The sequence below is a fragment of the Prunus avium genome, chromosome 4 (assembly GCF_965620075.1).
Source record: "Prunus avium chromosome 4, drPruAviu1.hap1.1, whole genome shotgun sequence".
Classification (NCBI taxonomy): Eukaryota; Viridiplantae; Streptophyta; class Magnoliopsida; order Rosales; family Rosaceae; genus Prunus; species Prunus avium.
The window spans coordinates 15548744-15572757 of NC_142287.1; the positions used below are offsets into that span (position 1 = coordinate 15548744).

The 24014-nt window shown below is 35.6% G+C and overlaps 4 protein-coding genes across 4 annotated transcripts; 1 reads left to right on the forward strand and 3 right to left on the reverse strand.

Moving 5' to 3' along the window:
* Positions 1–7637: 7637 nt before the first annotated feature.
* Positions 7638–8162, forward strand: LOC148294890 (uncharacterized). The gene has a single exon (XM_088252290.1). It carries the CDS (start codon positions 7638–7640, stop codon positions 8160–8162), a length of 525 nt encoding a protein of 174 aa, XP_088108416.1.
* A 4248-nt stretch (positions 8163–12410) lies between these two features.
* On the reverse strand, positions 12411–12788 carry LOC110750511 (uncharacterized). Its single transcript, XM_021950850.1, has one exon. The coding sequence runs from the start codon at positions 12786–12788 to the stop codon at positions 12411–12413; it is 378 nt and encodes a 125-aa protein (XP_021806542.1).
* A 1631-nt stretch (positions 12789–14419) lies between these two features.
* Positions 14420–16373, reverse strand: LOC110750486 (deoxypodophyllotoxin synthase-like). Its single transcript, XM_021950833.2, has 3 exons — positions 15913–16373; positions 15387–15714; positions 14420–14917 (listed from the first exon to the last, which is right to left on the reverse strand). The coding sequence occupies exons 1-3, from the start codon at positions 16287–16289 to the stop codon at positions 14666–14668; spliced, it is 957 nt and encodes a 318-aa protein (XP_021806525.1). The 5' UTR covers positions 16290–16373; the 3' UTR covers positions 14420–14665.
* Positions 16374–18961: 2588 nt separating this feature from the next.
* LOC110750462 (deoxypodophyllotoxin synthase-like) lies at positions 18962–20912 on the reverse strand. Its single transcript, XM_021950805.2, has 3 exons — positions 20465–20912; positions 19920–20247; positions 18962–19369 (listed from the first exon to the last, which is right to left on the reverse strand). The coding sequence occupies exons 1-3, from the start codon at positions 20836–20838 to the stop codon at positions 19118–19120; spliced, it is 954 nt and encodes a 317-aa protein (XP_021806497.1). The 5' UTR covers positions 20839–20912; the 3' UTR covers positions 18962–19117.
* Between the last annotated feature and the right edge of the window lie 3102 nt (positions 20913–24014).

Sequence of the window (24014 nt, forward strand, 5' to 3'; positions counted from 1 at the left end):
TTCTGAGGCACGGCCGAACAGAGCAGTGCTGCTAGGAGGCATGATTAGCAGCAAGCTCACTCCGACAGATCATCTGCATGTGGCACAGAGGTCTGACAAGGCAGCGGTGGAGGAGTCCCACAATTTAACTGTGCTCCACGCGGTCTCCGCTACCAATTTGGGCATGCGCCTACTAGCGAGGACAAGGGAGTGTGCCGCGATGAGCGAGGAAATAGCTTCCTTGAAGGCTATGGTGGCGGACTTGCAGAAGCGGCTCTACTGTGCCAATCAGCACGTGGAAGCACTGCAGAAGAAAAATGAGGACCATGTCGAGCTGCTGCAGATTCTGCAAGTAAGAGAAAATAGAGGCAAGCCATGATGATGATGAAGATGAAGAAGAAGAAGAAGTTTTTTTTTTTGTTTTTTTTTGTTTTTTTTTTGTTTTTTGTTTTTAATGCAGCGTTTGAAATAAAAATGTGTTTTAACACTCAGAAATAAACTAACTAACCATACCACGTAAATAAATAAATAAACTAACTTAACAAAACAAAAACAAAGACTATACAGAAAAGAAAACAAAGAAAATAAATAAATAAATAAAACTTAATTTAAAAACACACGAATATACAAGCAACTCACGGATGACCAGTTAAGGGCCTCAGAAAACACAGCCAGGGGATCCGGGAAGGTTGGAGGGGTCACAATGGTCCCGCTTAAAACCCAAACTTCTTAGACACCGAAGGTGTCGCCTAAAGAACTCCTAGACACTGTATTGACGGAAGTGCTTACTGGAGTTACCAAAAGTTAGCTCATATGAAAAATAATTTTTTTTTTTTAAATAAATTTTTTAAAGATATTCTCGTAAGAAAAAGAAACAAAAACAAATTAAGATAAATGAAACAACAAACCATAAACGAAAATGAACTAAGTACTCTAAACAAACTCAAACAAACGAAATAAATTGTTGTACTAAAAGAAACAAACCAAGAAACCAAAGAAAAAAAACAAACAGCACTTTCTATCACCTATTTATCACCATTTGGACAGATTCGTTTCTATGTTTTTCAGCTTCGACCTCTGTTCAGTTTTTAGGCTATAACTTTCCAACCGTAAGTCCAAATTTTACGTTCTTTATATGGTTGGATTCAGCATAGAAAAACAAAGAACTCAACGCGGACCAAAAGGTAAAAACAATGACGGAAATAAACATAATTCAAAGAAGAGAAAGGATTGAAATGCTCCCCCTTGAAGCGATTAGGTCGAATGTGATGCACTTGGAGGTCGCGACTTCTCCCACTACTCCACACTTCCCATCTTTGAAATTGCCTTCTTTCTCCCTCTTTATTAACCTGTCATAAATTTCTAAAACAAACACACAAACTTGAAATGGAATTAAAAGGATTAGGAAATAAAAACTAAATTGAAAAGGAATATCAACACACATCCAATTCCATGCTTCAAAGCAACAAGCATCAATGGGTTGTGTAAGCTGGGACTTAAACCCAGTTCTCTTGCTTGTTGGGCAATTGTCCTTTTCTGTTGGACTACAAACACAACTGGTCCATTAACATCATTAACTTTAAAACTTGAAATTGTTTAGAAGAACATGAAAATGAAAAATAAAAATAAAACAAGTAGGGAAAAGAAATAGAACCAAACTATGTTGCCAATCCCCGGCAACGGCGCCAAAAACTTGTTGTGTAGATACAGCTGCACCAAAATGGATTCAGTTGCATCCTCAACTTGTGATACTCGCAAGTGCACGAGCCGTTCGGTAGTATAGCGTATGTAAGTGCGAGGTCGATCCCACGAGGATTGGTGATTGAATGATTCAATTCATTTTCCCTACACAAAGCATAAATGAAAAAGAAAGGAAATAAATAAAACAAGAAAGAAAGAAAATAACTAACTCAAGTAGATAAGTTCCCAAGTTCAATTAGATTAACGGATTGATTCTAGCTAATGTATGATTAAGCCATGGTGTTTGGTCATAACCTTGTGTTCCTAATTCCCTAATTTGATCATTTGTTGTCTAACCTAAAATTAAGCATTAGGAACCCATTAAGCATAGAAGAACAATTTAAACAACCAAGCATGTATCTAATCCCTGTTGTCGAATGTCCATACATACTCTTCCTATTCATAGTTCAATTCGAATTAAAGCATGGTGTCTACTCTTAATTCAAACCAAGATAGCTAACATGCAAGCCTAAATGGTGATCAATCATTCAAACTAGCATATTAACTTATAAGCATAATGAATAAGAACAAAAACCATAATTGAAACTTGGAAACTAATCAAACTTGAAACTAAAGAAAAGAATTTACATAACAATGAAAATTAAAGTAGAACTGGAAAGACTTAAAGGAAAATTTCAGCACAAAGATCTCATTATAACAATTGAAAACTAGAAAATGAAACTAAGAGAATTTGAGGGAGAGAAGGGAAGGGAGCTCTAGAGAAGTGTTTGAGAGCTCCCCCCCTTGGGGTCTGTTTACAAGCTTGGGAAACCTCACTATATATAGGCCTAAGGAAGCTGAAAATCTGAATTAAGTATGGCTAATGCATACAACACTTTGTTTTATAAAATCTGAAATGGTTGATGCACTTCACTAATGCATACAACACTTCCATTATAAAATCTGAAATGGTTGATGCACTTCACTAATAAATCCCACCAGCAGCCCTAGCTCATCTTCATGTCACCATGACCAAGCTTCCAACCAGAAATAATAGCTCATCCTGAGGTCAGCATGACCAGCAACTTCAAGGGCTTACGAATTGGGCTTCCCTTAAGCAAATTAAGACTTTAAGCACTCAAACTTGAAGTTCAGAATGTCTTCTTTCCAGCCATATATCATTTGGGCCAATCCAAGGTCGGAGGAGGAAGTTAAAGCCAAAACAAATTGCTAACTCATTTTGCGCGCTGATAAAATCCATCCTGAGCATGGCTCTGTGTTTGCTAGGTAACAGACTCCACAATTATCCAATGGGGCTGAATTTCGGATATGTTATAGTATACACCCATTGGAACAACCTTCATGAAGAATGTGGCCTCATCCGAGCTATGTAGGTTGCTGAAACAAAGCTTGCAATATGACCTACGAAACTGGGCTGGCAGGGGACTGTAGCCAAAATTGAGTTTGTCTTTAAGCTCTTCATCCATTCATCCAAATTAGGCCCTAACATGCATGGATTGCATCATTTACTATCCAAAGCCCTCATTATTACCTAAAGCTCAATGAACTGAAAGATAAACACAAAAAGGATTAAAAGCACAAGTTTAACTCAAAAACATAACCAAATCATAAGCTAGAAGGGTACAAAATGATATACAATTATGAACCGATCAGGAAGCTCTTGGAGAAGCATTAGACGTGGAGAAGCACTTGAAGAAGTCTTGGACACCACAAGAACTTCAGAAAAGGGGTTTTTCTACTCTTATTGCATTCCTTATGTTTTCTCATTTCTATCTAAGTTTCTTTTCCATTATGACCAGCTAATTTCATAACTAGGGCTTCGATGTAACCTAACATGAATATTCTGGGTTTATAAGTTTGAAGTTTCAAGTTTCAAGTTTGATTCATGATTCATGTTTTTATTCATTATGCTTATCAGTTAATATACTTGTTTGAATGATTGATCACCATTAGAACTTGTATGTTAGCTATCTTGGTTTGAATCAAGAGCAGACATCATGCTTTGATTCAAATTGAACTATGAATAGGAAGAGTATGTATGGACATTCGACAACAGGGATTAGATACATGCTTGGTTGTTTAAATTATTCTTCTATGCTTAATGGGTTCCTAATGCTTAATTTAGGTTAGACAACAAATGATCAAATTAGGGAATTAGGAACACAAGGTTAGAACTAGACATCATGGCCTAATCATACTTTAGCTAGAATCAATCTTTGAATATGAATTAGACTTGTTACTTGACTCCTTACAACCCAGAATTGAATTGTTATGGTGATTTGAATGCCCTAGTCTCCAAATCTGTTTTCCAACTTTAAAACCACTCTTTGTTACATTTGTTTACTTGTTTTTGTTTGCAATTTCATTTTGCTTCTTTTGTTCAACAATCACAACCACTCTTACTTTAAATTCTGTTTTAGACATAACCTCCTACTTTCTTGAATTTGGTAATCTAAGTACATAACTAGTTTTAACTTCTCAGTCTTCGTGGGTACGACCTCGTACTTGTCTTGCTATACTACTAATTGCCCCGTACAATTGCGAGTTAACATAATATTAACAACATCAAGCAATGAAAAACATTCAGCCGTAAAGAGTATAAATCAACTTGGGGAAGTGTTTATGTGTATGCAATCATCCACATAACCCTCAAGTGTTCAAGAGTGGAGAATGTTTTCTTACATGCTTTTAATAAAGATGAAATAAAATAAGCCATATTGTTTTGATGGCTTGGAACAAGGGGCCACAACTTTTTATTAAAATGTGGAAAAAGTTTTCTCACATGGGTGTTGAATAAAAGTATTCAATTCATAGGCCAAAGTCTAAAGCAAGATATATTAAATATAGCCAGATGATTTGCTCAAGAAAGGAAGTAATGAGCAGACAACTCATCCATGCTTTGACATAAAGTGACATTCTCAAAGGTATGACATGAAATAAAAAAGGACTAACGTCATTTTAGTCCCTGGAGGTTTAGGGTCATTATCAAAATAGGCCCCCAGGTTTCACTTTCATCAATTTCGTACCTGACATTTCAAAAACTTACCAATTTACACCGGCCATTACATTGACCATCACGTCAGACGCTAAATGATGACGTGGCAGTCGTGGGTCCCACCACATAATCTAACTAGCCAGTCGAAATAGTCCAGACGAAGGGCATTTCCAGGAATTTTTTTTTTTAAAGGAAGTTAAATGTTTGCAATGGGCTCGCCTTCCAAGGATCTTGTTCCAATATCCAAGGCTTGGACAATGAAATCGAACAAAACAAAGGAAAAAATTTGTTGTTTCTGAGTTTTCGAGAGAGACTGAGACTGAGAGAGGGTTTCTTCAAAATCTTGAAAGAATCTTCATCTTGTGCAAAAATCAAACTGCAAACGGGGGTTTGGGAAAACACTGAAGAATATGAGTTGGGCACTTTGTCCCAAAGGATATGGACAACCTTAATACGGTACGTATGGGTTACTATGCTAAGATTCTTGGTAGATGGTGTTTTTCGAGTGAAACTTGGCTATTGGAAACAAGGATTTTTATAATGGATGTTGATTGTGAGTTTCGAGTTAGGTGTGTCTTACTATTACTGTGTCAATTTAATTGGCTTTTGTATATGGTCCTACAATGACAGTAATGCTTTCCTTTTGTGTATGTGTGTACTGGCATGAAAAGTTTGGCTTTTGTGTCTTTTTGTGTGGTAAAATGATTTCTGTCTTTTTGTATGTGTAAACAGCCTTGAATGTATTTTTGTTAGGGACTAAAATTTATGTGTGTCTTTTGACATGTAGGGGATGAGGATGGATTTTCTATTGAAATGTACCACAATGGTGAACTAAGAGTTAACTATTATGTGAATGGGTCTGTTGATTGGTTTGATTATTGTGATAAGCATAGAATGTCAATGACTGAGATAGATGGCATGGTAAAGGAGTTAGGGTACGAAGGTATCATTAACTACTGGTACAATATTCCAAGTGGTCATTTTGATGGTGGCCTAGTTAAGTTGAGTGAGGATAAAGATGCTTAAGACATGCTAACATTTGTGCCAGACACTAGGTTGATAAATATATTCCTAGAACATGTGTTGGCATGCAGTCAAGAGCAGTTTTACAGTCAAGTGGCTTCAAACATATTTATAAATTTAGATGATGATTTTGGGACCAACACTGGGGTAGTGATTGAGGAACTTGATGACAATTATGGTGCCATTGTTCCAATGGGTGGGGTAGTATCCCAGGTGGGAAAGGTGAAAAAAACAAGTGTTGTAATAGAAGAGTTGAATGAAGAATGGTTGAATGAAGAAGGGTTTAATGAAAAAGCAAGTGGACAAGGCAAAGAGTTGAATCAAGAAGGGTTTAATGAACAAGCAGGTGGAGAAGGCAAAGAGTTGAATGAAGAAGGCTTGACTGATGAAGCTTCTACAAAAGGCAAAGAAAAGGCTACTGTCAATACCACTGTCAATAATGAGGGTTCTTCTGGCAAAGGCAAAGGCAAACATAAAGTGACGGATGACATGTCACATAGGGTCAAGTCTGCTTTTGGTAAAAAATAGATGCAAGGGATTGAGGAGGAAAAATAATGTTCAACAGAACGACAAAGAAGCTGTGGAAGGAACTGTTGAGGGCATTAGGACCAAGTCCAAAAGCCATTCTATGAAGTTGAGAAGTGGAAGAAGATATGCAACTGCTGCAGACTTTGAAGATTTTGATGATGATTCTGTTGATAGTGAGGACTCTGATTATGTGATTTCCAAGAACTTTAGTGAAGATGGAGATGAAGATGAAGATGATGCTTCTTTTGAAAAATGGGTGGATGACCAAACTGAATGGACAGGGGTGAAAGAAACTGGGAATTAGGCTTCTCCTGATTGGCCTACAGATGTTGAATTGGATTCTGAAGATTCTGAGTGTAAGGATTATGCCAACTGTAATTCTGACCATGAAGGTGATAAGAATTGGCTAGAGTTCAATGCTGCAACTGACATGGCAGATCCAAAGTTTGAGATTGGCATGTTGTTTACTGATTGTAAGGTCTTTAGGGCAGCTGTCAGAGAACATGTCATCTTGCAGAAAAGGGATGTTGTATTTATTAGGAGTGAGGCTTTGAAGTTGAAGGCAGTTTGTGGAGACCCAGATTGTGAGTGGATGATATATGCTTAAAAAATGCAACATGAGAACACATTGCAAGTGAAGACATATGTACGTGAGCACACATGCACACAGTTATGGGAGAACCCTACTGTCAAGTCAACTTGGATAAGCAAGAAATATGTTGAGACATTAAAGACCAATCCTAAGTGGCCTGTTAGCTCATTCAAGGAGACTGTTGAGAAGGATTATAATACAGGGGTGTCAAAACAACAAGTGTATAGGGCAAAAGAGAAGGCGCTAAAGTTGATTGAGGGCACTTTTAATGAACAATATTCAAGAATATGGGATTATTGTCAGGAATTAAGGAACACTAATCCAGGAACCATAGCAATGGTTAAGTGTGATTTCAAAGAAAAGTTGGGGAAACCACAATTTCAAAGGTTGTATGTTTGTTTAGGAGCTGCTAAGGAAGGGTTCAAAGTTGGATGCAGGCCCATTATAGGTTTAGATGGGTGCTTTTTGAAGAGTGTTTATGCAAGGCAATTGTTAACTACAGTGGGTATAGACGGCAACAATGAAACCTGAGTGATTGCATACGCAGTTGTGGAATCAAAGTGCAAGGAATCTTGGATTTGGTTTCTGGAGCTATTGGTTAAGGATTGTGAGATTGTTAATCAATTTGGCTTCACCTTTATATCCAACAAACAAAAAGGTTTATTGCTTGCTTTTCAGCAAGTGGTCCCTAATTGTGACCATAGGTTCTGTGCAAGACATCTTTTTAGCAATTATAGGATATTGTTCAAAGCAAAAAGCTTGAGAGACAAGTTTTGGGAAGCATCATATGCAACCACTATCCCCCACTTTACAAGGGCCATGGAAGAACTTAAAAAACTATCCAAGGATGCATATGAATGGCTCACCACTCTAGATAAACCTCCAAGGCATTGGTCAAAATCACACTTCAGCACTCATTTGAAGTGTGACATGGTGTTGAATAATCTGTGTGAGTCCTTCAATGGTACCATCTTGGAATGTAGGGATAGACCTATTCTTACAATGTTGGAGTATATTAGATGTAAGCTGATGAAGAGAATACAGGGAAGAAGGGATAAAATGGAAAAATGGAACAACCCTATCTGCCCAAGAATTGTTAAAAAGGTGGAGGCAAATAAAGCCAAGGCAGGTGCTTGTGTGGCAATGTGGTCAGGTGGAGGTAAATTCCAAGTGTCAGCTGGTGGCCATGCACAATATATTGTGGACTTGGAATTAAGGAGTTGTTCTTGTAGAGCATGGGATTTGCAGGGATGGCCTTGTGTTCATGCTATTTCAGCCATAAATTATAAAGGGGGTCTTAATGTCATGGATTTTGTGGATGACTGCTATTTGACAACAACTTGAAATTGGCACTTAGGTGACGAGGGGTAAATTAAATGACACTCAAACAAAAACAAGACAAACTTCACACACTTTAGACCTTGACCAATACTCTTATGACTAGTCAACTGTCAGACATGAATAATCACAACCAAGAACATACACAGAGCATATCAATATGTACCTGCAAGCCTAGAGAATTACTAGTGACAACCTAGGCACTCAGAAGGACCCGTCAATCTAGGCATCCCCTGTGCTAGCAACAACTATGGTGAAAGTGTGTGAAAGCATCATAATCAAGTAAGCATCAGACAGCAGAAAAAGATGACTAGTCAACTGTAAGAACACGAACCCAGAAATACATGTGATGACTAGTCAACTGTCAAGAACACAAACCCAGAAAATTCAGATATGCAAACCAGAAATTTGTTCACCCAGAAACCCACCATTGGGAAAAACTGGGGGTCATCAACCGACCAGGCAATCCACTAAGTAGAAAAAGATTCTTACAAAGGAACACAAGCAAGCTCAAGAAAAACCTAGATCTATTTAGGAAGATGAGCTATACCTCCTTTGTGCAATCTTCTTCTCCAACTTAGCAAAGCTTCAAGCTCAGTTCTTCATGGCAATGGCAGCTCCTTCTCCAGCTCTTTCATCCCATGGCACTAGCTTGCAAGCTCTAACTCAGACTGAAACCAAAATTTGGATTCAAAGGAGAATGACCAATTTCTTCAAGAAACCATACTCTTGAAGAAATCAGTCTTGAATCTGACTTAGATATAAATGAGAGAGTGTTTTAATTACCTAGATACAGATTTTCATTTTTCAAATGCAGTTTTCAAAAAGAAACAATTTGGAAAACTCAAAGATGAAAAATATGAAGGTGGCTCTTGAGGAAGAAGCGATAGTTTCCAAGGAAACTTTCCAAAACTTGCCTACCAAAGTCACAGCTACCAAAAGAGGAATGCAGAGGTTTTTACACAAAATTCCTTAGGTCAGAACCGACACATGGTAGCAGAGAGGGAATGGAGAATAGGACAAAAAAGCTGGTAATCCTACAAAACAAGGATGACTAGTCATACGAGAAACAGATGACTAGTCATCATTTTATGAAATCAATTTAATGTTATGTGATGCAATGCACAATTTACCTTTGTCAATTTGCTTGAACCTCCATAGGATAGTTGTTAGTTAAGAACACCTAGAGAAGATATTCTTAATCTAAACTTGAGTTTGATAAAAACAATAGAAATCCTATTACAAAATTGTCAAGGGAAGTGTTGCGTAGATACAGCTGCACCAAAATGGATTCAGTTGCATCCTCAACTTGTGATACTCGCAAGTGCACGAGCCGTTCGGTAGTATAGCGTATGTAAGTGCGAGGTCGATCCCACGAGGATTGGTGATTGAATGATCCCATTCATTTCTCCTACACAAAATAGAAATGAAAAAAAAGAAATAAATAAAACAAGAAAAAGGAAATACCTCAAGCAAATAAGTTCCCAAGTTCAATTAGATTAACGGATTGATTCTAGCTAAAGTATGATTAAGCCATGGTGTGTGGTCATAACCTTGTGTTCCTAATTCCCTAATTTGATCATTTGTTGTCTAACCTAAAATTAAGCATTAGGAACCCATTAAGCATAGAAGAACAATTTAAACAACCAAGCATGTATCTAATCCCTGTTGTCGAATGTCCATACATACTCTTCCTATTCATAGTTCAATTCGAATTAAAGCATGGTGTATACTCTTAATTCAAACCAAGATAGCTAACATGCAAGCCTAAATGGTGATCAATCATTCAAACTAGCATATTAACTTATAAGCATAATGAATAAGAACAAAAACCATAATTGAAACTTGGAAACTAATTCAACTTGAAAACTTAAGAAAAGAATTTACATTACAAAGAAAAATAAACTACAACTAAGAAGCAAAAGGAAAGCTAGAATTGAGAACTAGAAAGCAAAATTAAGAGAATTTGAGGGAGAGAAGGGAAGGGAGCTCTAGAGAAGTGTTTGAGAGCTCCCCCCCTTGGGGTGTTTTTACAAGCTTGGGAAACCTCACTATATATAGGCCTAAGGAAGCTGAAAATCTGAATTAAGTATGGCTAATGCATACAACACTTGTTTTATAAAATCTGAAATGGTTGATGCACTTCATTAATGCATACAACACTTGCATTATAAAATCTGAAATGGTTGATGCACTTCACTAATAAATCCCACCAGCAGCCCTAGCTCATCTTCATGTCACCATGACCAAGCTTCCAACTAGAAATAATAGCTCATCCTGAGGTCAGCATGACCAGAAACTTCAAGGGCTTACGAATTGGCCTTCCCTTAATCAAATTAAGACTTTAAGCACTCAAACTTGAAGTTCAGAATGTCTTCTTTCCAGCCATATATCATTTGGGCCAATCCAAGGTCGGAGGAGGAAGTTAAGGCCAAAACAAATTGCTAACTCATTTTGCGCGCTGATAAAATCCATCCTGAGCATGGCTCTGTGTTTGCTAGGTAACAGACTCCATATTTATCCAATGGGGCTGAATTTTGGATATGTTATATTACACACCCATTGGAACAACTTTCATGAAGAATGTGGCCTCATCCGAGCTATGTAGGTTGCTGAAACAAAGCTTGCAATATGACCTACGAAACTGAGCTGGCAGGGGACTGTAGCCAAAATTGAGTTTGTCTTTAAGCTCTTCATCCATTCATCCAAATTAGGCCCTAACATGCATGGATTGCATCATTTACTATCCAAAGCCCTCATTATTACCTAAATCTTAATGAACTGAAAGATAAACACAAAAAGGATTAAAAGCACAAGTTTAACTCAAAAACATAACCAAATCATAAGCTAGAAGGGTACAAAATGATATGTAAATATGCACCGATCAGGAAGCCAAAAGAAATACTCAAAATGCATACATTAACACAACTTACTTGAAGACATATGATAATCTCATACTGCCTATGAATGGGATGGATATGTGGGGTAAGACTGACTTTCCACCATGTCTTCCTCCTTCTTACTCTAAACAGCCTGGAAGGCGAAGAAAATGTAGAAAGAAAGAAGAGGGAGAGCACAAGGGCAAAATGAAGATGGGAGAGTCAAGCAACACAGCTGAAACTGCATTGTCTCGTATTCCCAACACATAGGACTCTCTCAAATGTGGGCAATGTGGTAAAAAGGGGCACAATAGGAGGACTTGCCATAGGAATCTTCCCCCAAAGGCCAAAACTGCAAGTAAGAGGAAGAGAAGTACTGAAAATATCCCGGTATAGCAACTCAATCTTGCTCAATTCAATCCCTTAATAATACTTACTTTTGTTGCATCCTGACAAATATTTTGTTGTTGTAGACCACTATTGATCCATCCCAATCAGCCACTTCAGCTAGTCCAAGCACCAAAAAGAAAATATCCAAGCCTCCAAGGCGTGTGCAAAAAGGGAAACCTCTGGTAACTAACTTCTGTTTATGATGGTTCTTATCAATTTTCTTCAAATTCCAAATCCTCTCTTAACATCCTGAATAATCTGTGCAGCCAAAACCAAGTAAGAAAGGACATGCCACTTCTCAACCTTCAGTGGCCTCAACTTCATGTCCTGGTTCATCAACTTGTGCATCAATTGCAGGATCAAATGTTGTAGATTGAAGCTAACTGAAAAAGGGAATCATTACAATTTGGGGTTGTTAGACTGGCATTTTTGTGATTAAAGGGTCCTAAACCCTAGGGTAAATTGGTCCTGTATAACTTAATGACTTGTGATTAGGGGTTGTTTTTGGTCAATTGGTCATGTGTAACTTAATGAATGACCTTTTTTATGGATGTAATGGCATTCACATAAGCTTCAGCCACTGTGAATGCAAATACATCCACTGATTGCCATTTTGTAATGGATTTCATAGGACAGGAAATATGTAATTGTGAATGTATTATCTAGCTATTTTGAGCCCATTTTGATTGGAAAATTTATAAGTTATTGTTTGCATAATTTGATTTTATTTAGCACATGTATTGTTTTAGGCATTGCTTGTTTTGGCAAAATTTTCAAACTTCTCTTAACATTGTTTTGGGCATTCACTTCATTTTGACTTAATTTACATGTAATTCACTGCAAATGTTGCCTTCACAATCCCATTAACAAACAAAAACATACTAAATGCATTTGATGTGTGCCTTAACACTTACATAGCAATTAAACCCTTACAAAAGCACACAAACAACACAAATACCCCAATAACCAACAACCCAGAAACACTTCATAGCATGGCAGAAGCTAATTCGAAACTCCTCTTTTTGTTCACTCCAGATCCACGCATCCCTCCCAAAATGAAGCTTGCAAACAGTACCCACGAAGCCACCAACAACACCCAGACGACCTTTTCTCTTTGTCTTGCCTTTGCCACTGATTTCTCCAGCTTGTTCCGCGATTTTAGAAGCCCAGGAATCACTGCCTTTGACCGTTCACATATTTCCGAATCAAACCATGCCCAGAACTGGCAACCCTTAAAACCCTTATTATTCTCACGTACCTTTGCTGCACACATGGAAAATCGCCTCCCAGGATTCGAATTTGTCCAAGAGGTCCGAATTGTAGCAGCCTTGCCACACCAACACATTGGCGCCTCTTCATCCATTCCGGGCATCCAATCGCTTCTAGATCTTCTTCGCTAGTTTCCTCTGGCCAGCTTCCTCTCACCTTATGTTGAATATAAGGTGCAACGAAGCAAATAGTTAACTTCCTTTTTTACAAAACAAAAAAAAATTCCCGAAAATGCCCTTCGTCTAGACTATTTCGACTGGCTAGTTAGATTATGTGGTGGGACCCACGACTGCCACGTCATCATTTAACATCTGACTTGATGGTCAATGTAACAGCCAGTGTAAATTGGTAAGTTTTTGAAATGTCAGGTACGAAATTGATGAAATTGAAACCTGGGGGCCCATTTCAATAATGACCCTAAACCTCCAGGGACTAAAATGACGTTAGTCCAATAAAAACAGACTTTTAGAAAAGATAAAATATAATAATCAAGAAATCTTTAGAAATAAGGGTTTAATATTTTATAAAGATAGTCATTAATAAATCTAATAAACCTCATGCTTTGGTTAGATAAGAAATATCAATAGAATAAAGAAATCTAACAAAGTTATAAATAAAACTGATGCATAATGGATTAATACTTTTGTAGAAAGTATTAATACAACTGATAACAGACTTAAGAGACATATGTTGCAGCATGCAAGAATGAACGTTGGATCAATCCAAGCGAACTATGGATTAATCCATGTGAACAATGTAAATTATGTTACCTTTTGAACTGCAACAAGGAGACTTGGAAGCCCTTCAACCCACACTAATTCTACCCTAGAATCTAATTAATATTCCAATAATTTTGATGGTTTAAGAGAAGAGCCAAAATTAAAATTTTTAAAAAAAAAAAAGTACAAATGAAAACCTTACACTCTCTCTATTAACAATCTGGAAAAATAAATAGGGATGACTGTGTCGTGGTTCTCAAGGCCTCCTGAAAATAGGGCAATGAATTTAATCCACATCACTTTACATTTGCAATGAAAGCCTTCCACTCTTGAATTTACACAAAGTAATCAATATTTTCTTCTTTTTGATAATTTATATACTGAATATTTTTTTAATAGGATTGATATAATCAATATACCTAGAAATTAGCCTAATTAATAACAATTCTTAATTGCAATAAGCATTGCATTCTTCAAATTCAAAGCTCCAACGGCAGGGCTGGATTTGGTTTTTTTTGTTTTTTTTTTTTTTTCCATTTTGTGTTCACATAGTAGTAAACCTAGTTAGTATTTTCCCATTTAATACTCTTAATGTATATTTAAAAAATAATTCTGTTTTCCATCCACATTTTAAAGACTTGGTAATATATGTTTTTTGTGATGACTTCATTTACAATATGTGTTTTTTGTACTCTTTATTTATTCTTGTTGATTTAATAAAATTCTTCCCTCTTTTTATCAAGATATTTAAAAGCTCAGAGACATAAACTCCCATGTCATTTGTTTGCAGAAGTCGACTAGACGACACTTCTAGAACGAGTACTGTGGTGTAGACGTAATATCAACGACTATGAATCACCGTTGTAGTTGGGGTATGAAAACACGGGCTCAACCATGACGGCTTTGAATAAACAAAGGCGACGATAATTCCCCATTATCTTTCTCCATGTTGTAAATATATCAATAAATGACGAAATCGATGCTCAATCAGCTCACAATTTGAAGGTGAAGAACATGAAAGTTGACTCTCTCTTTTTTTTTTTTTTTGTTAAAGATTAAGCAATAATATTTTATTAACATGAGGAACTAACAAGTACCCCCAAAAAAAAAAAAAACCCCCCACTAGGAATTAAAAGATTAGGCACGACGTGCCACAGTTCCCGGAAGCCAAGGAAATGAAGACAGATTCCAAGCAACCAAGAACACATTTATTATGGCTTATTATAAACATCAGCAATCATAATTCTATAAATTAAGCTTTGACACCGGCAAAGGCCTTGATGGGAGACGCTTCCTTCTTGAGCTCTGGAGTTGTAGCATATTTTCGAATAAAGGCACGGCTATCAAATGCGTTATAGAGCAGTGGGTGGCTTTCGTCTACTAGTTCTTCCGGCACTTGGAAAATCCCATTGTTGAATGTAAACATCCCAATTGAGTATCTTGTCTTGTTTCCGCAATGCTTCACTCTGTGGTGGCAAGCTTTCACTCTGTCATTGCTCCACACCTAATCAATCAAACACCAAGTTGAATTTTCACATCAAATTAATGCAAATTTGGTTTTATATAATAAAAGCAAAATGTTTAACTAAGCAGGCACATGCGTAGAGTGATTTCTTTATTTATTTCTCGTTGCCGTTTAATTTAAAAAATAAATAAGATTACATGTCTGCAAATCAATATCATTTATATAAGAGATTTATGTTTAACTAAGAATGAACATGTATATACAGAGTCTTTTTTATTTATTTATATCTGTGTATAAATTTTGTTCTACGAAAGTCGTATGCTTTAATTGACCAGGTACACAGAGCAAATTATATATGTATTTTTTTTATGCTCTTAAGTTTAATTAATATAAATAAAAAAAACCACAACTTGCACATAAATGTCTACATTCATTAACAAATAATAAATAGAGTATTCTTAACTAAAAAAATTAAGTATTAATTTTTTGGTTAGTGTATGGGACCCACCTGCAATCCATCACCCGCCATGAATACGAGCTGTGATTGTGAGGGTGCACACTCAACATTAATCCAATCACCTTCCTTGGTTCTGATCTCCAAGCCAGCGATATCATGCTGAACAACAATGGTGGTGAAGTTTATGTCTGTGTGGCTCGGAAACCTTACGGTGGCATCCTTGTCCTCTGGTACTGTATATCTGATGAATCTAAGAAGGTGACCGTTCGAACTACCAACCGACTCGTACTGCTTTCCAATCCCATAGCTTTCGAACATCAGTTGCTCAACAGTGCGTTCCAAATGTGCCAATAACTGCCCAAATGAATCTGTGGTTTCACTGCATGCGCCAAAACAAAAAGAAATAAAATTAGAGTACGTATAAGAAATAACAAAGTAAGATATTAAACGAGTCATGTTTTCTTGGTAAACTTATGTCGCCAGAAAAATGTTTATAGTATCTTATTATGAAATTGAATCAAATTATCGGTACCATAAATAATAGGGATAAGTTATCGATAGTGAACATTGAAATTACCAGAAATTGCTCTTTCCCTCAGGCCACATGAGATTTTTGAACTTTTGGGTTTCTTGTGGGGATGTGACATTGTCGATGCACAAGCTTTCATAGAGTGGCAAGGCAGGGTTTGGACCCATATGGCCACGATAGGGTTCGTCACCAACGTTCTTTACTTTGTTTTCTTTGGGAACCTCAAACAAATCTTTGGCTTGGCCAAACATTTTGTTTATAAGTTCCGCAGAAATTTGATCATATTGTGCCACGAAAGAGCCGTATTCTTCGAGCGCAAACCGGACTTGTTTGGCGGTGGACAACCAAGAAGCTGAGCCAGGCTTCAAGTCTTCAATGGAGAAGTTGATGGTAGGAAGCTTATGCTCTGTTGTTAGGGAACCCATTTCACTAGAACTGGGATGTTATGGAACTTGGTAAGCTGTTGGTAGCACAAGCTTTGAGAGAAAACTGATGGATGTGAAAAATGGTAGGTTTGATGCTCCTTTTATAGTAGTTTTTCCTGCGATCACTTGTTTTCCAAAAGAAATTAGGACAAAACCCAGTATATAAATATTAGGTCAACGGTCATGCACACCAAATTCCATTTTTGTGACCAACGTTCTTTTCTATCATTTCATGTGACTTTTCTTATGAAAAATATATAACGTACACATCGCGGCGAAATAATATTAGTTTTATTATGTGTTCTGTTGGTCAGGCGTAGACATTTCAAACTGGACGTGATATGTCATACTCTTGTGTAATTTTCCGTTGTTTGTTTCTAGCTCACTGATTTCGTTTGAAGCAGTTTCTGAATATATTATTTTTTGCTCATCATTTTTGACTCATCGTCCTTCTTGACCGTGAACTTGATCAAAATTGAAAGGATCATTTGTCTGGTTTTAACGAAAGGATCAACCTTTGTCTGCTGCAAACTTTTTTCTAATATTATTCTAGTGGTGCATTCTTGACTTGTATCTATTGTTTGACTCATCGGCCATTGCATCCAGTGCTGTATGAAGATCATATGAGAGATAGAACTCTCTACTAGTTTAGGAGTTGGGGATACGAAACACCTGCAAGCGGAAAAGTTCTGATTTAATCAATTCTTCAATTAGCTGACTTAACCATAATTCTTGGCTTTAATTCAAATTTATTGATGTACTGTCAATTATGTTCTAATTAACAAAAATAGTGCGTACTTAGAATTCTAATTAATTGTGAATTAAAACTCTCATTTCAATTCTCCTTAGCTTTTAGTGTGGAAATATTATTCCTCACAACTTCCACTCCTTAGCTTTTAGTGTGGAAATATTATTCCTCACAACTTCCACAAGAAAGAAGTGACACCGAGCTAAGTAGAATAGTCTTTATCTCTTTTATGTCTTAGAAAAAAATATATAATTTCTACATGTTATTTCACTTGAAGTTTGGATCACATCACGACATGATCTCATTTAGATTTTCCAATTAATTCAGTTGAAGTTTGAATGGGCTCTCTCTGATTATCCTTAAGGAGAAATATTAATTTATTATATCTTTCCTTCTGTCAAAGGCGTCGACTCTGCTTTATCTTGAGAGAGACAGGTTCTCTCAAGTACTATATTGCATATTTTCTTTGAGCCATCAGCCACATGCATAATATATATGATAATATCGTCTTTCTTGACCTTCAACTTCACGTCATTTTTTTTAGTCAAAAAGATTAAGTTTTAGTCTATAGCACATTATCACGGTGTAAATGTCATAATAAACAACGTCTGCACAATAATAACATCCGGGTGTCCACATAGAATTAATTTTTTTATATAAAAATATAACCGCATGTTTAATTATGTATAATTAATTTTTGGTACTAATTAGACACATTTTTTAGTACACCTAAAAAATTTTCGGTGTAGTGATCATAGGATCCGAGCCTCTGCATTTAGAAATCCAGCATTTTACGCATTTCACATTATTTGGAGCGTCCAAATAATCCAATACTTATGAACTAGCCACCTAAGTTAGGATAAGTTTGCGTATTCGATCACTTCTCTCGTACCTACAATCTCATGTTTCTTATTTATATTTCACACAAACCTATTGCAACTGATTGTTTCAGAATTCAACCAATACCCATTGACAACCATTTCTACCTATTCCTCAAACCGATAGCTTTTAAATACCAAACTATACTGCTTCAGTTTTTTTTTTTTTTTTTTCTTTTTTAACTATAAATAATTATATTGCTTGAATTCATTGGCTATCATAATGATCTGGGGATGAAATGATAGAACCATTGAATTTTACAGTAAAGGGTATTGCAAAATAATGTGCTTGATTATCACGTTTTCTTCAATATTGGGATTACACGTAGGCGCCTTCAATTACTGAAAAATAAATTGAAGAAGTAGAGCAAAGACAAGATCGACATACAAAGAAGAAAAACAAACAGAGAAAGGGAGAGAGTCAGTTTGTTACGGTCAGTTGAAAATCCATAAAAAATAGTATATTTATCAAAGCTGAATTATTTGAGCGCTTCAAATGATGTGAAATGTGTAAAAATGTTGGATTTTTAAATGCAAAGACTCAGGATACGTGACGAGATATGCACGTCTTGACAACAAAATGCGAATGTAAACTTGTGAAAAGGCATGTACTTCAAATTCAAATCTAGACAAGATACAATATTTTTTTAACAATATAACTAGGAAGAGAATATTACCTCCAACCTACTAATTCTCAAAACAAACTTTAGAGTTAATTACACAAACCCCCGCAACCTATTGCAGTATTTCAAGTTGGTCCATATTTTTAAACGTTTCATATTTTCACACCAACATTTCTTAAAGGACTTTAGATCCATGTCCAGAAACTTAAAATGCTATTATATTTAAGGGATATTTTATTATAGACCCATTCCATGATATTTTTATTATTATTATCTATGTCCTTAAACTTAAACTTAAATTGCTGTTATATTTAATAATTACATTTTTTATTGACTATGTCCAATCTTAAATCTTTCATCACGTTCATGTGGTGGGTAGTGGTTCCCATTTTATATGCTTACCCACTCCTTCATCAGTCGGGAAGCCAAGAAAACTACAAATACATTTATTATGGCTTATATATTATTTTATAAAATCAACAATCATAACTATTAAAAAAATTAATAATTTAATTCAGTTTAAGTTTCGCACACAACTCTCAAATTCTCAGGGCCGGCCTTGACCATAACATACTGCAATTAAGCTTTGACACCGGCGAAGGCCTTGATAGGTGAAGCTTCCTTCTTGAGCTCAGGAGTAGCAGCATATTTCCGAATAAAGGCACGGCTATCAAATGCGTTATAGAGGAGTGGGTGGCTTTCGTCCACCAATTCTTCTGGCACTTGGAAAATCCCATTGTTGAATGTAAAGAGCCCAATTGAGTATCTTGTCTTGTTTCCACAGTGCTTCACTCTGTGGTGGCAAGCTTTCACTCTGTCATTGCTCCATACCTAATTATAATCAAGCACCAAGTTTAAAAGGATGTTATATGTATGTGTCAAGGAATGGAAATTTGGTTTTTATTTTTCACTATAAGTACAAAGGAAATTAAAAAGAAGATTCTCGACGAAAAAAATCAAATTTCAAACGATAAACAGCAGATAAGGAAAATTCTTAAACTAAATACAAGGATGGTGGAGTGTATGACTAATCTAATTGATCCGCTATCATCTTTTTTTCTTACAAGTTACGTTGTGAATAGACTTCTGGAATTTTCCGGATGAATGCAAATTTGGCTGTATATGATAAAAGCAATATGTTTATAAACTAAACATGCACATGTATAGCGAGACTTCTTTATTTATTTAGCCAGGTGCAGAGCAAATTATGTATTATATGTTGTTAAGTTCAATTAAGGAATCAATTTGCGTAAAAAGTCAACATCGACTGCTGGAGTTTATAATAAGGTATTTAATTAAAAAATAAATAGGTAGCTTAATCTTTAACAAATAAATAATTAATTCGTAATTAAAAATTAAGTATACTTATTGGTTGACCCACCTGCAATCCATCACCCGCCATGAATACGAACTGTGCTTTTGAGGGTGCACACTCAACATTAATCCAATCACCTTCCTTGGTTCTGACCTCCAAGCCAGCGATATCATGCTGAACAACAATGGTGGTGAAGTTTATGTCTGTGTGGCTCGGAAACCTTACGGTGGCATCCTTGTCCTCTGGTACTGTATATCTGATGAATCTAAGAAGGTGACCGTTCGAACTACCAACTGACTCGTATTGCTTTCCAATCCCATAGCTCTCGAACATCAGTTGCTCAACAGTGTGTTCCAAATGTGCCAATAACTGCCCAAATGAATCTGTGGTTTCACTGCATAGCCAAAACAAGAAGAAATAAAATTAGAGTACATACAATAAATAGGAGAGTAAGATATTAAACGAGTCATGTTTTCTTGGTAAACTTATGTCGCTAGAAAAATGTTTATATTATCTTATTATGAAATTGAATCAAATTATCGGCACTATAAATAATATGAACCAACTACAACATCGTGTGTCCATGTATCGATGAATATAATTGAAATTACCAGAAGTTGCTCTTTCCTTCAGGCCACATGAGATTTTTGAACTTTTGGGTTTCTTGTGGGGATGTCACATTATCGATGCACAAGCTTTCATAGAGTGGCAAGCCAGGGTTTGGACCCATATGCCCACGATAGGGTTCCTCACCAACGTTCTTGACTTTGTTTTCTTTGGGAACCTCAAACAAATCTTTGGCTTGGCCAAACATGTTGTTTAAAAGTTCTGCAGAAATTTGCTCATACTGTGCCACGAAAGAGCCGTATTCTTCGAGCGCAAACCGGACTTGTTTGGCAGTGGATAGCCAAGAAGCTGAACCAGGCTTCAAGTCTTCAATGGAGAAGTTGATGGTAGGGAGCGTAGGCACTGTTAGGGAACCCATTTCACTAAAACTGGGAAGTTGATGGTAAGCTGTTGGTAGCAAAAGCTTTGAGAGAAAACTGATCGATATGAAAAATGATATGCTTCATGCTCCTTCTTATAGTGGTTCCTCATGCAACTTGTCTTCCAAAAAATATTAGGACAGAAAAGAATATGAGTTGTTAGTCAATGTTAGTGAACTAATGATTTTATTTTATTACATCACATGTTGTATGTTGGTCACAGGCGTCGACCTGATCAACTCACAGGTAAATTTCTCTTTGGCTTCGTCGTATATAATGGTCAGGAACGCCATTATATAATACAAGTTTTTATATTATAAGTTTTGTTGCGTCGACATTTCGGACTGTATGCCGTATATGATTTCATTGAGTTGAAGTTTGAATATTTTGTAGAAAATTTGGCATAAGTCCAATTATGAGGAGAGATTTTGGGTGCAATCCACACAGAAATTGTTGTTGATCCAAGTTCTTTGACTTTTGCGCCACATAAGATTACATGCCTATTTCAATTTATTGATATTTACTTTTTTTTATTTTTTTATTTTTTGTTCCAGTTATACATCTAAAACATAAATAAGGTAAATTATGAATTCCTAAAACTGGTAATTTATTGATTTGTAGGATATTAATTATCATATTTGATTTGAATTTAATTGCAAATCTATCTATTGAATTCTGAAATTTTCCCAAGGTATATCGACATCAAAATTTGTAATAAGAGTTCATAAAAACTTCATACCTTAACAATAGGTAAGGTACCTATGCATACACCTCGTATGCAGTATGCAGGTAATTAAACCCATAAATTACCTTTGGTCCAGGTAATTAAATCCATAAATTACCTCTAATCTAGGTAGTTATACCCTTTAGCCCAGCTAATTGAACTCATATAATATCTTGGTATGGATCTTTAAACTCAACTGAGATAAAAATTCATACAAAATTTCTTTGGAAAAAAAAAAACTGCTATTACATGGAAGACATGTACGTATGTATTTTTTATTGGTTTTTTAAAAAATTAAATTTATCAACGTGCAATTAATTAGATTCTAATTAACAAAACAATGCGTACTATTATATATGATTAGTGCTGACTATTGTGATTAGTCCTTATGGGTTGACACCAAGCTAAATATAATGGTAAAGAAGCTATTTAGTTGGAATTGTAATGCAATTCAGTTTGAAGTATAAAATATGAATAACAAGTCTTTATATCGTTCAAAAAATGTTTATAAAAAAATATATGTTTAGTTGAAGAAAAAACATATATTTTCTAGCTATTAGTGCAGTCCAAATGAAATGAAGAAATAAAAAGATGGAAGCGGCTAAGACTTTTCAGGCTAAAAAACCAAATAGAAGCGGTCTTTTTTTAGAAGATTTACTATTAGATTCAATATAGGGGTCCAAATTATTATTAAAAAAAAAAAATAAAAAAAAAACCTTATATGAAATGGACTTTAGGAACACACCCAAAGCTTTTTTACAACATAACAGAGAGGTTTTTAACTTCTATTAAATTGCAAAATTGCCATTAATTTCTCATAAAAATACTCAAAACACTCAATAGGGTATCAAAGTAATTTAATAATAAAAATTAAATTCAATAAGGCCAGCTGTTATTTTTTGGGTTTTTTTTATTTTGTTTATAAAAATTAAATAGTGTAGAGTTTATTTATATTATTAATGCTAAGAATGAATATATAACTTTTTTTTTTTTTTTTTCAAAGCAAATAGAAGCGGTCTATTTACAAAGATGACATGCGCACCGCTACATGACAAGAAGAACATTCAAACTCGTAAATAAAAATCCATTGCAAGTTGCTGGCTCATCAGCTTTACCTTGAAATAGCTTTGTCTCTTCTGTCTCGGTTGTATGCGCAGCGCACGATTAAATACTCTGTCGTCTTTCTTTGACCTTCAACTTGATCAATGGGGTGCCGGCTCGGTATTTGTAAAGTTCAACACTTGACTCTTTTGAAAGGGCATTGATGTACTTTTATTGCAAGTCAAAAATTTCAACTTTTGTTCGTCAAAAACTTTTCTAATATTCTTCAACATCCGTCATCTTTTTGTTTTTTTAAGAAAAAAACATATCAATTAATCTGAAGGTTCTTGCTAACAATAAAACTTTCAAATATAGTAAAAAATCCACTTAAATATACTTAAATACCCTTAAAGTTAAAAACAATTTGCATCTAAGAGTTAAAACCGATTCAGACTATCTGCATTGTGATTCAAAGAGAGAAGAGAGAGAGAGAAAGAGATAAATGGTTCTTTGTTTGAAAGGGAGAGAAAGGAGAGGAATGACTCTTTCTCATACCACCATCCCCTTTCCCCACCTTCCCCAACCTCACTTCAGCTTTCCCTTTCCAAAAGCCGTTTTCAATCTTCTGAAATTCAATTCACCAACTATAAATGAACTTCAGTTCAACTATAATAAAACAAATTGATAATTATATTACTGGGAGAAAAAAAAATATAGCACAAAATAAGCATAGTTTATATAAAAGAAATTTATTTTTAATGTTTTTGGTCCAAATCTGTCTTTCATTAAAGAGAAGACACCGAAGTGGTAGCAAGCCAAACCCAAATTCAAACACTGAATTTAGGCTTCATTCCTTCTTTTATTTGTTTTTAATTTTGAGGACATTTGAGTCTATTTAAGTGAGTATTTGGTTATTTTTTAAAGTTTTTATAAAAACTGACATTTATGAAAGTAAGGGGTAAATTTTGATTTTTTTTAATTTATTTTTTTATAAATAAAAATTCTTACGTCTATTGACTAGGTGTATTTTTCTATATTTATTAATAAAATTCATATCGTCGAGTTTTAAATGTAAATTTCGCCCAGTCGGCTTTGGAATCCTGAATCTGCCACTACTCCTTAGAGTTTCAAGTTAGACATTTAGGAAGAGAGGAAAATATCAAACCTCCCTCCCTAGTCTCCCTTTGGCCGACCAACTTGGAGAGAAGAGGCTAGCACCCATCTTCTCTTCCAGCTTCCTTATTCTCCTATTCTCCTTCATCCTTGGTGAAGATTCTTTGGGGAGGTGCACCCTTTGTGTACCTATTTGCAGACAAGTATGAAAATCCAACATCAAAAGGACCAATCCCTCTACTCAATCGAATACCATCCTTGGTTTCAAGATTCACTCCAAGAGTATGTGTTCTTAAT

Bases quoted from the DNA above. Each gene is read 5' to 3' on its own strand.
- LOC148294890 (XM_088252290.1), top strand. From the start codon at position 7,638: ATGGAAGAACTTAAAAAACTATCCAAGGATGCATATGAATGGCTCACC.
- LOC110750511 (XM_021950850.1), bottom strand. From the start codon at position 12,788: ATGGATGAAGAGGCGCCAATGTGTTGGTGTGGCAAGGCTGCTACAATT.
- LOC110750486 (XM_021950833.2), bottom strand. From the start codon at position 16,289: ATGGGTTCCCTAACAACAGAGCATAAGCTTCCTACCATCAACTTCTCC. The intron at 15,715-15,912 runs GTAATTTCAATG...TGGCGCATGCAG, and splicing joins GAGGGAAAGAGCAATTTCTG to TGAAACCACAGATTCATTTG. The intron at 14,918-15,386 runs GTGGGTCCCATA...TTGATTGATTAG, and splicing joins TGGCGGGTGATGGATTGCAG to GTGTGGAGCAATGACAGAGT.
- LOC110750462 (XM_021950805.2), bottom strand. From the start codon at position 20,838: ATGGGTTCCCTAACAGTGCCTACGCTCCCTACCATCAACTTCTCCATT. The intron at 20,248-20,464 runs GTAATTTCAATT...TTGGCTATGCAG, and splicing joins GAAGGAAAGAGCAACTTCTG to TGAAACCACAGATTCATTTG. The intron at 19,370-19,919 runs GTGGGTCAACCA...GATTATAATTAG, and splicing joins TGGCGGGTGATGGATTGCAG to GTATGGAGCAATGACAGAGT.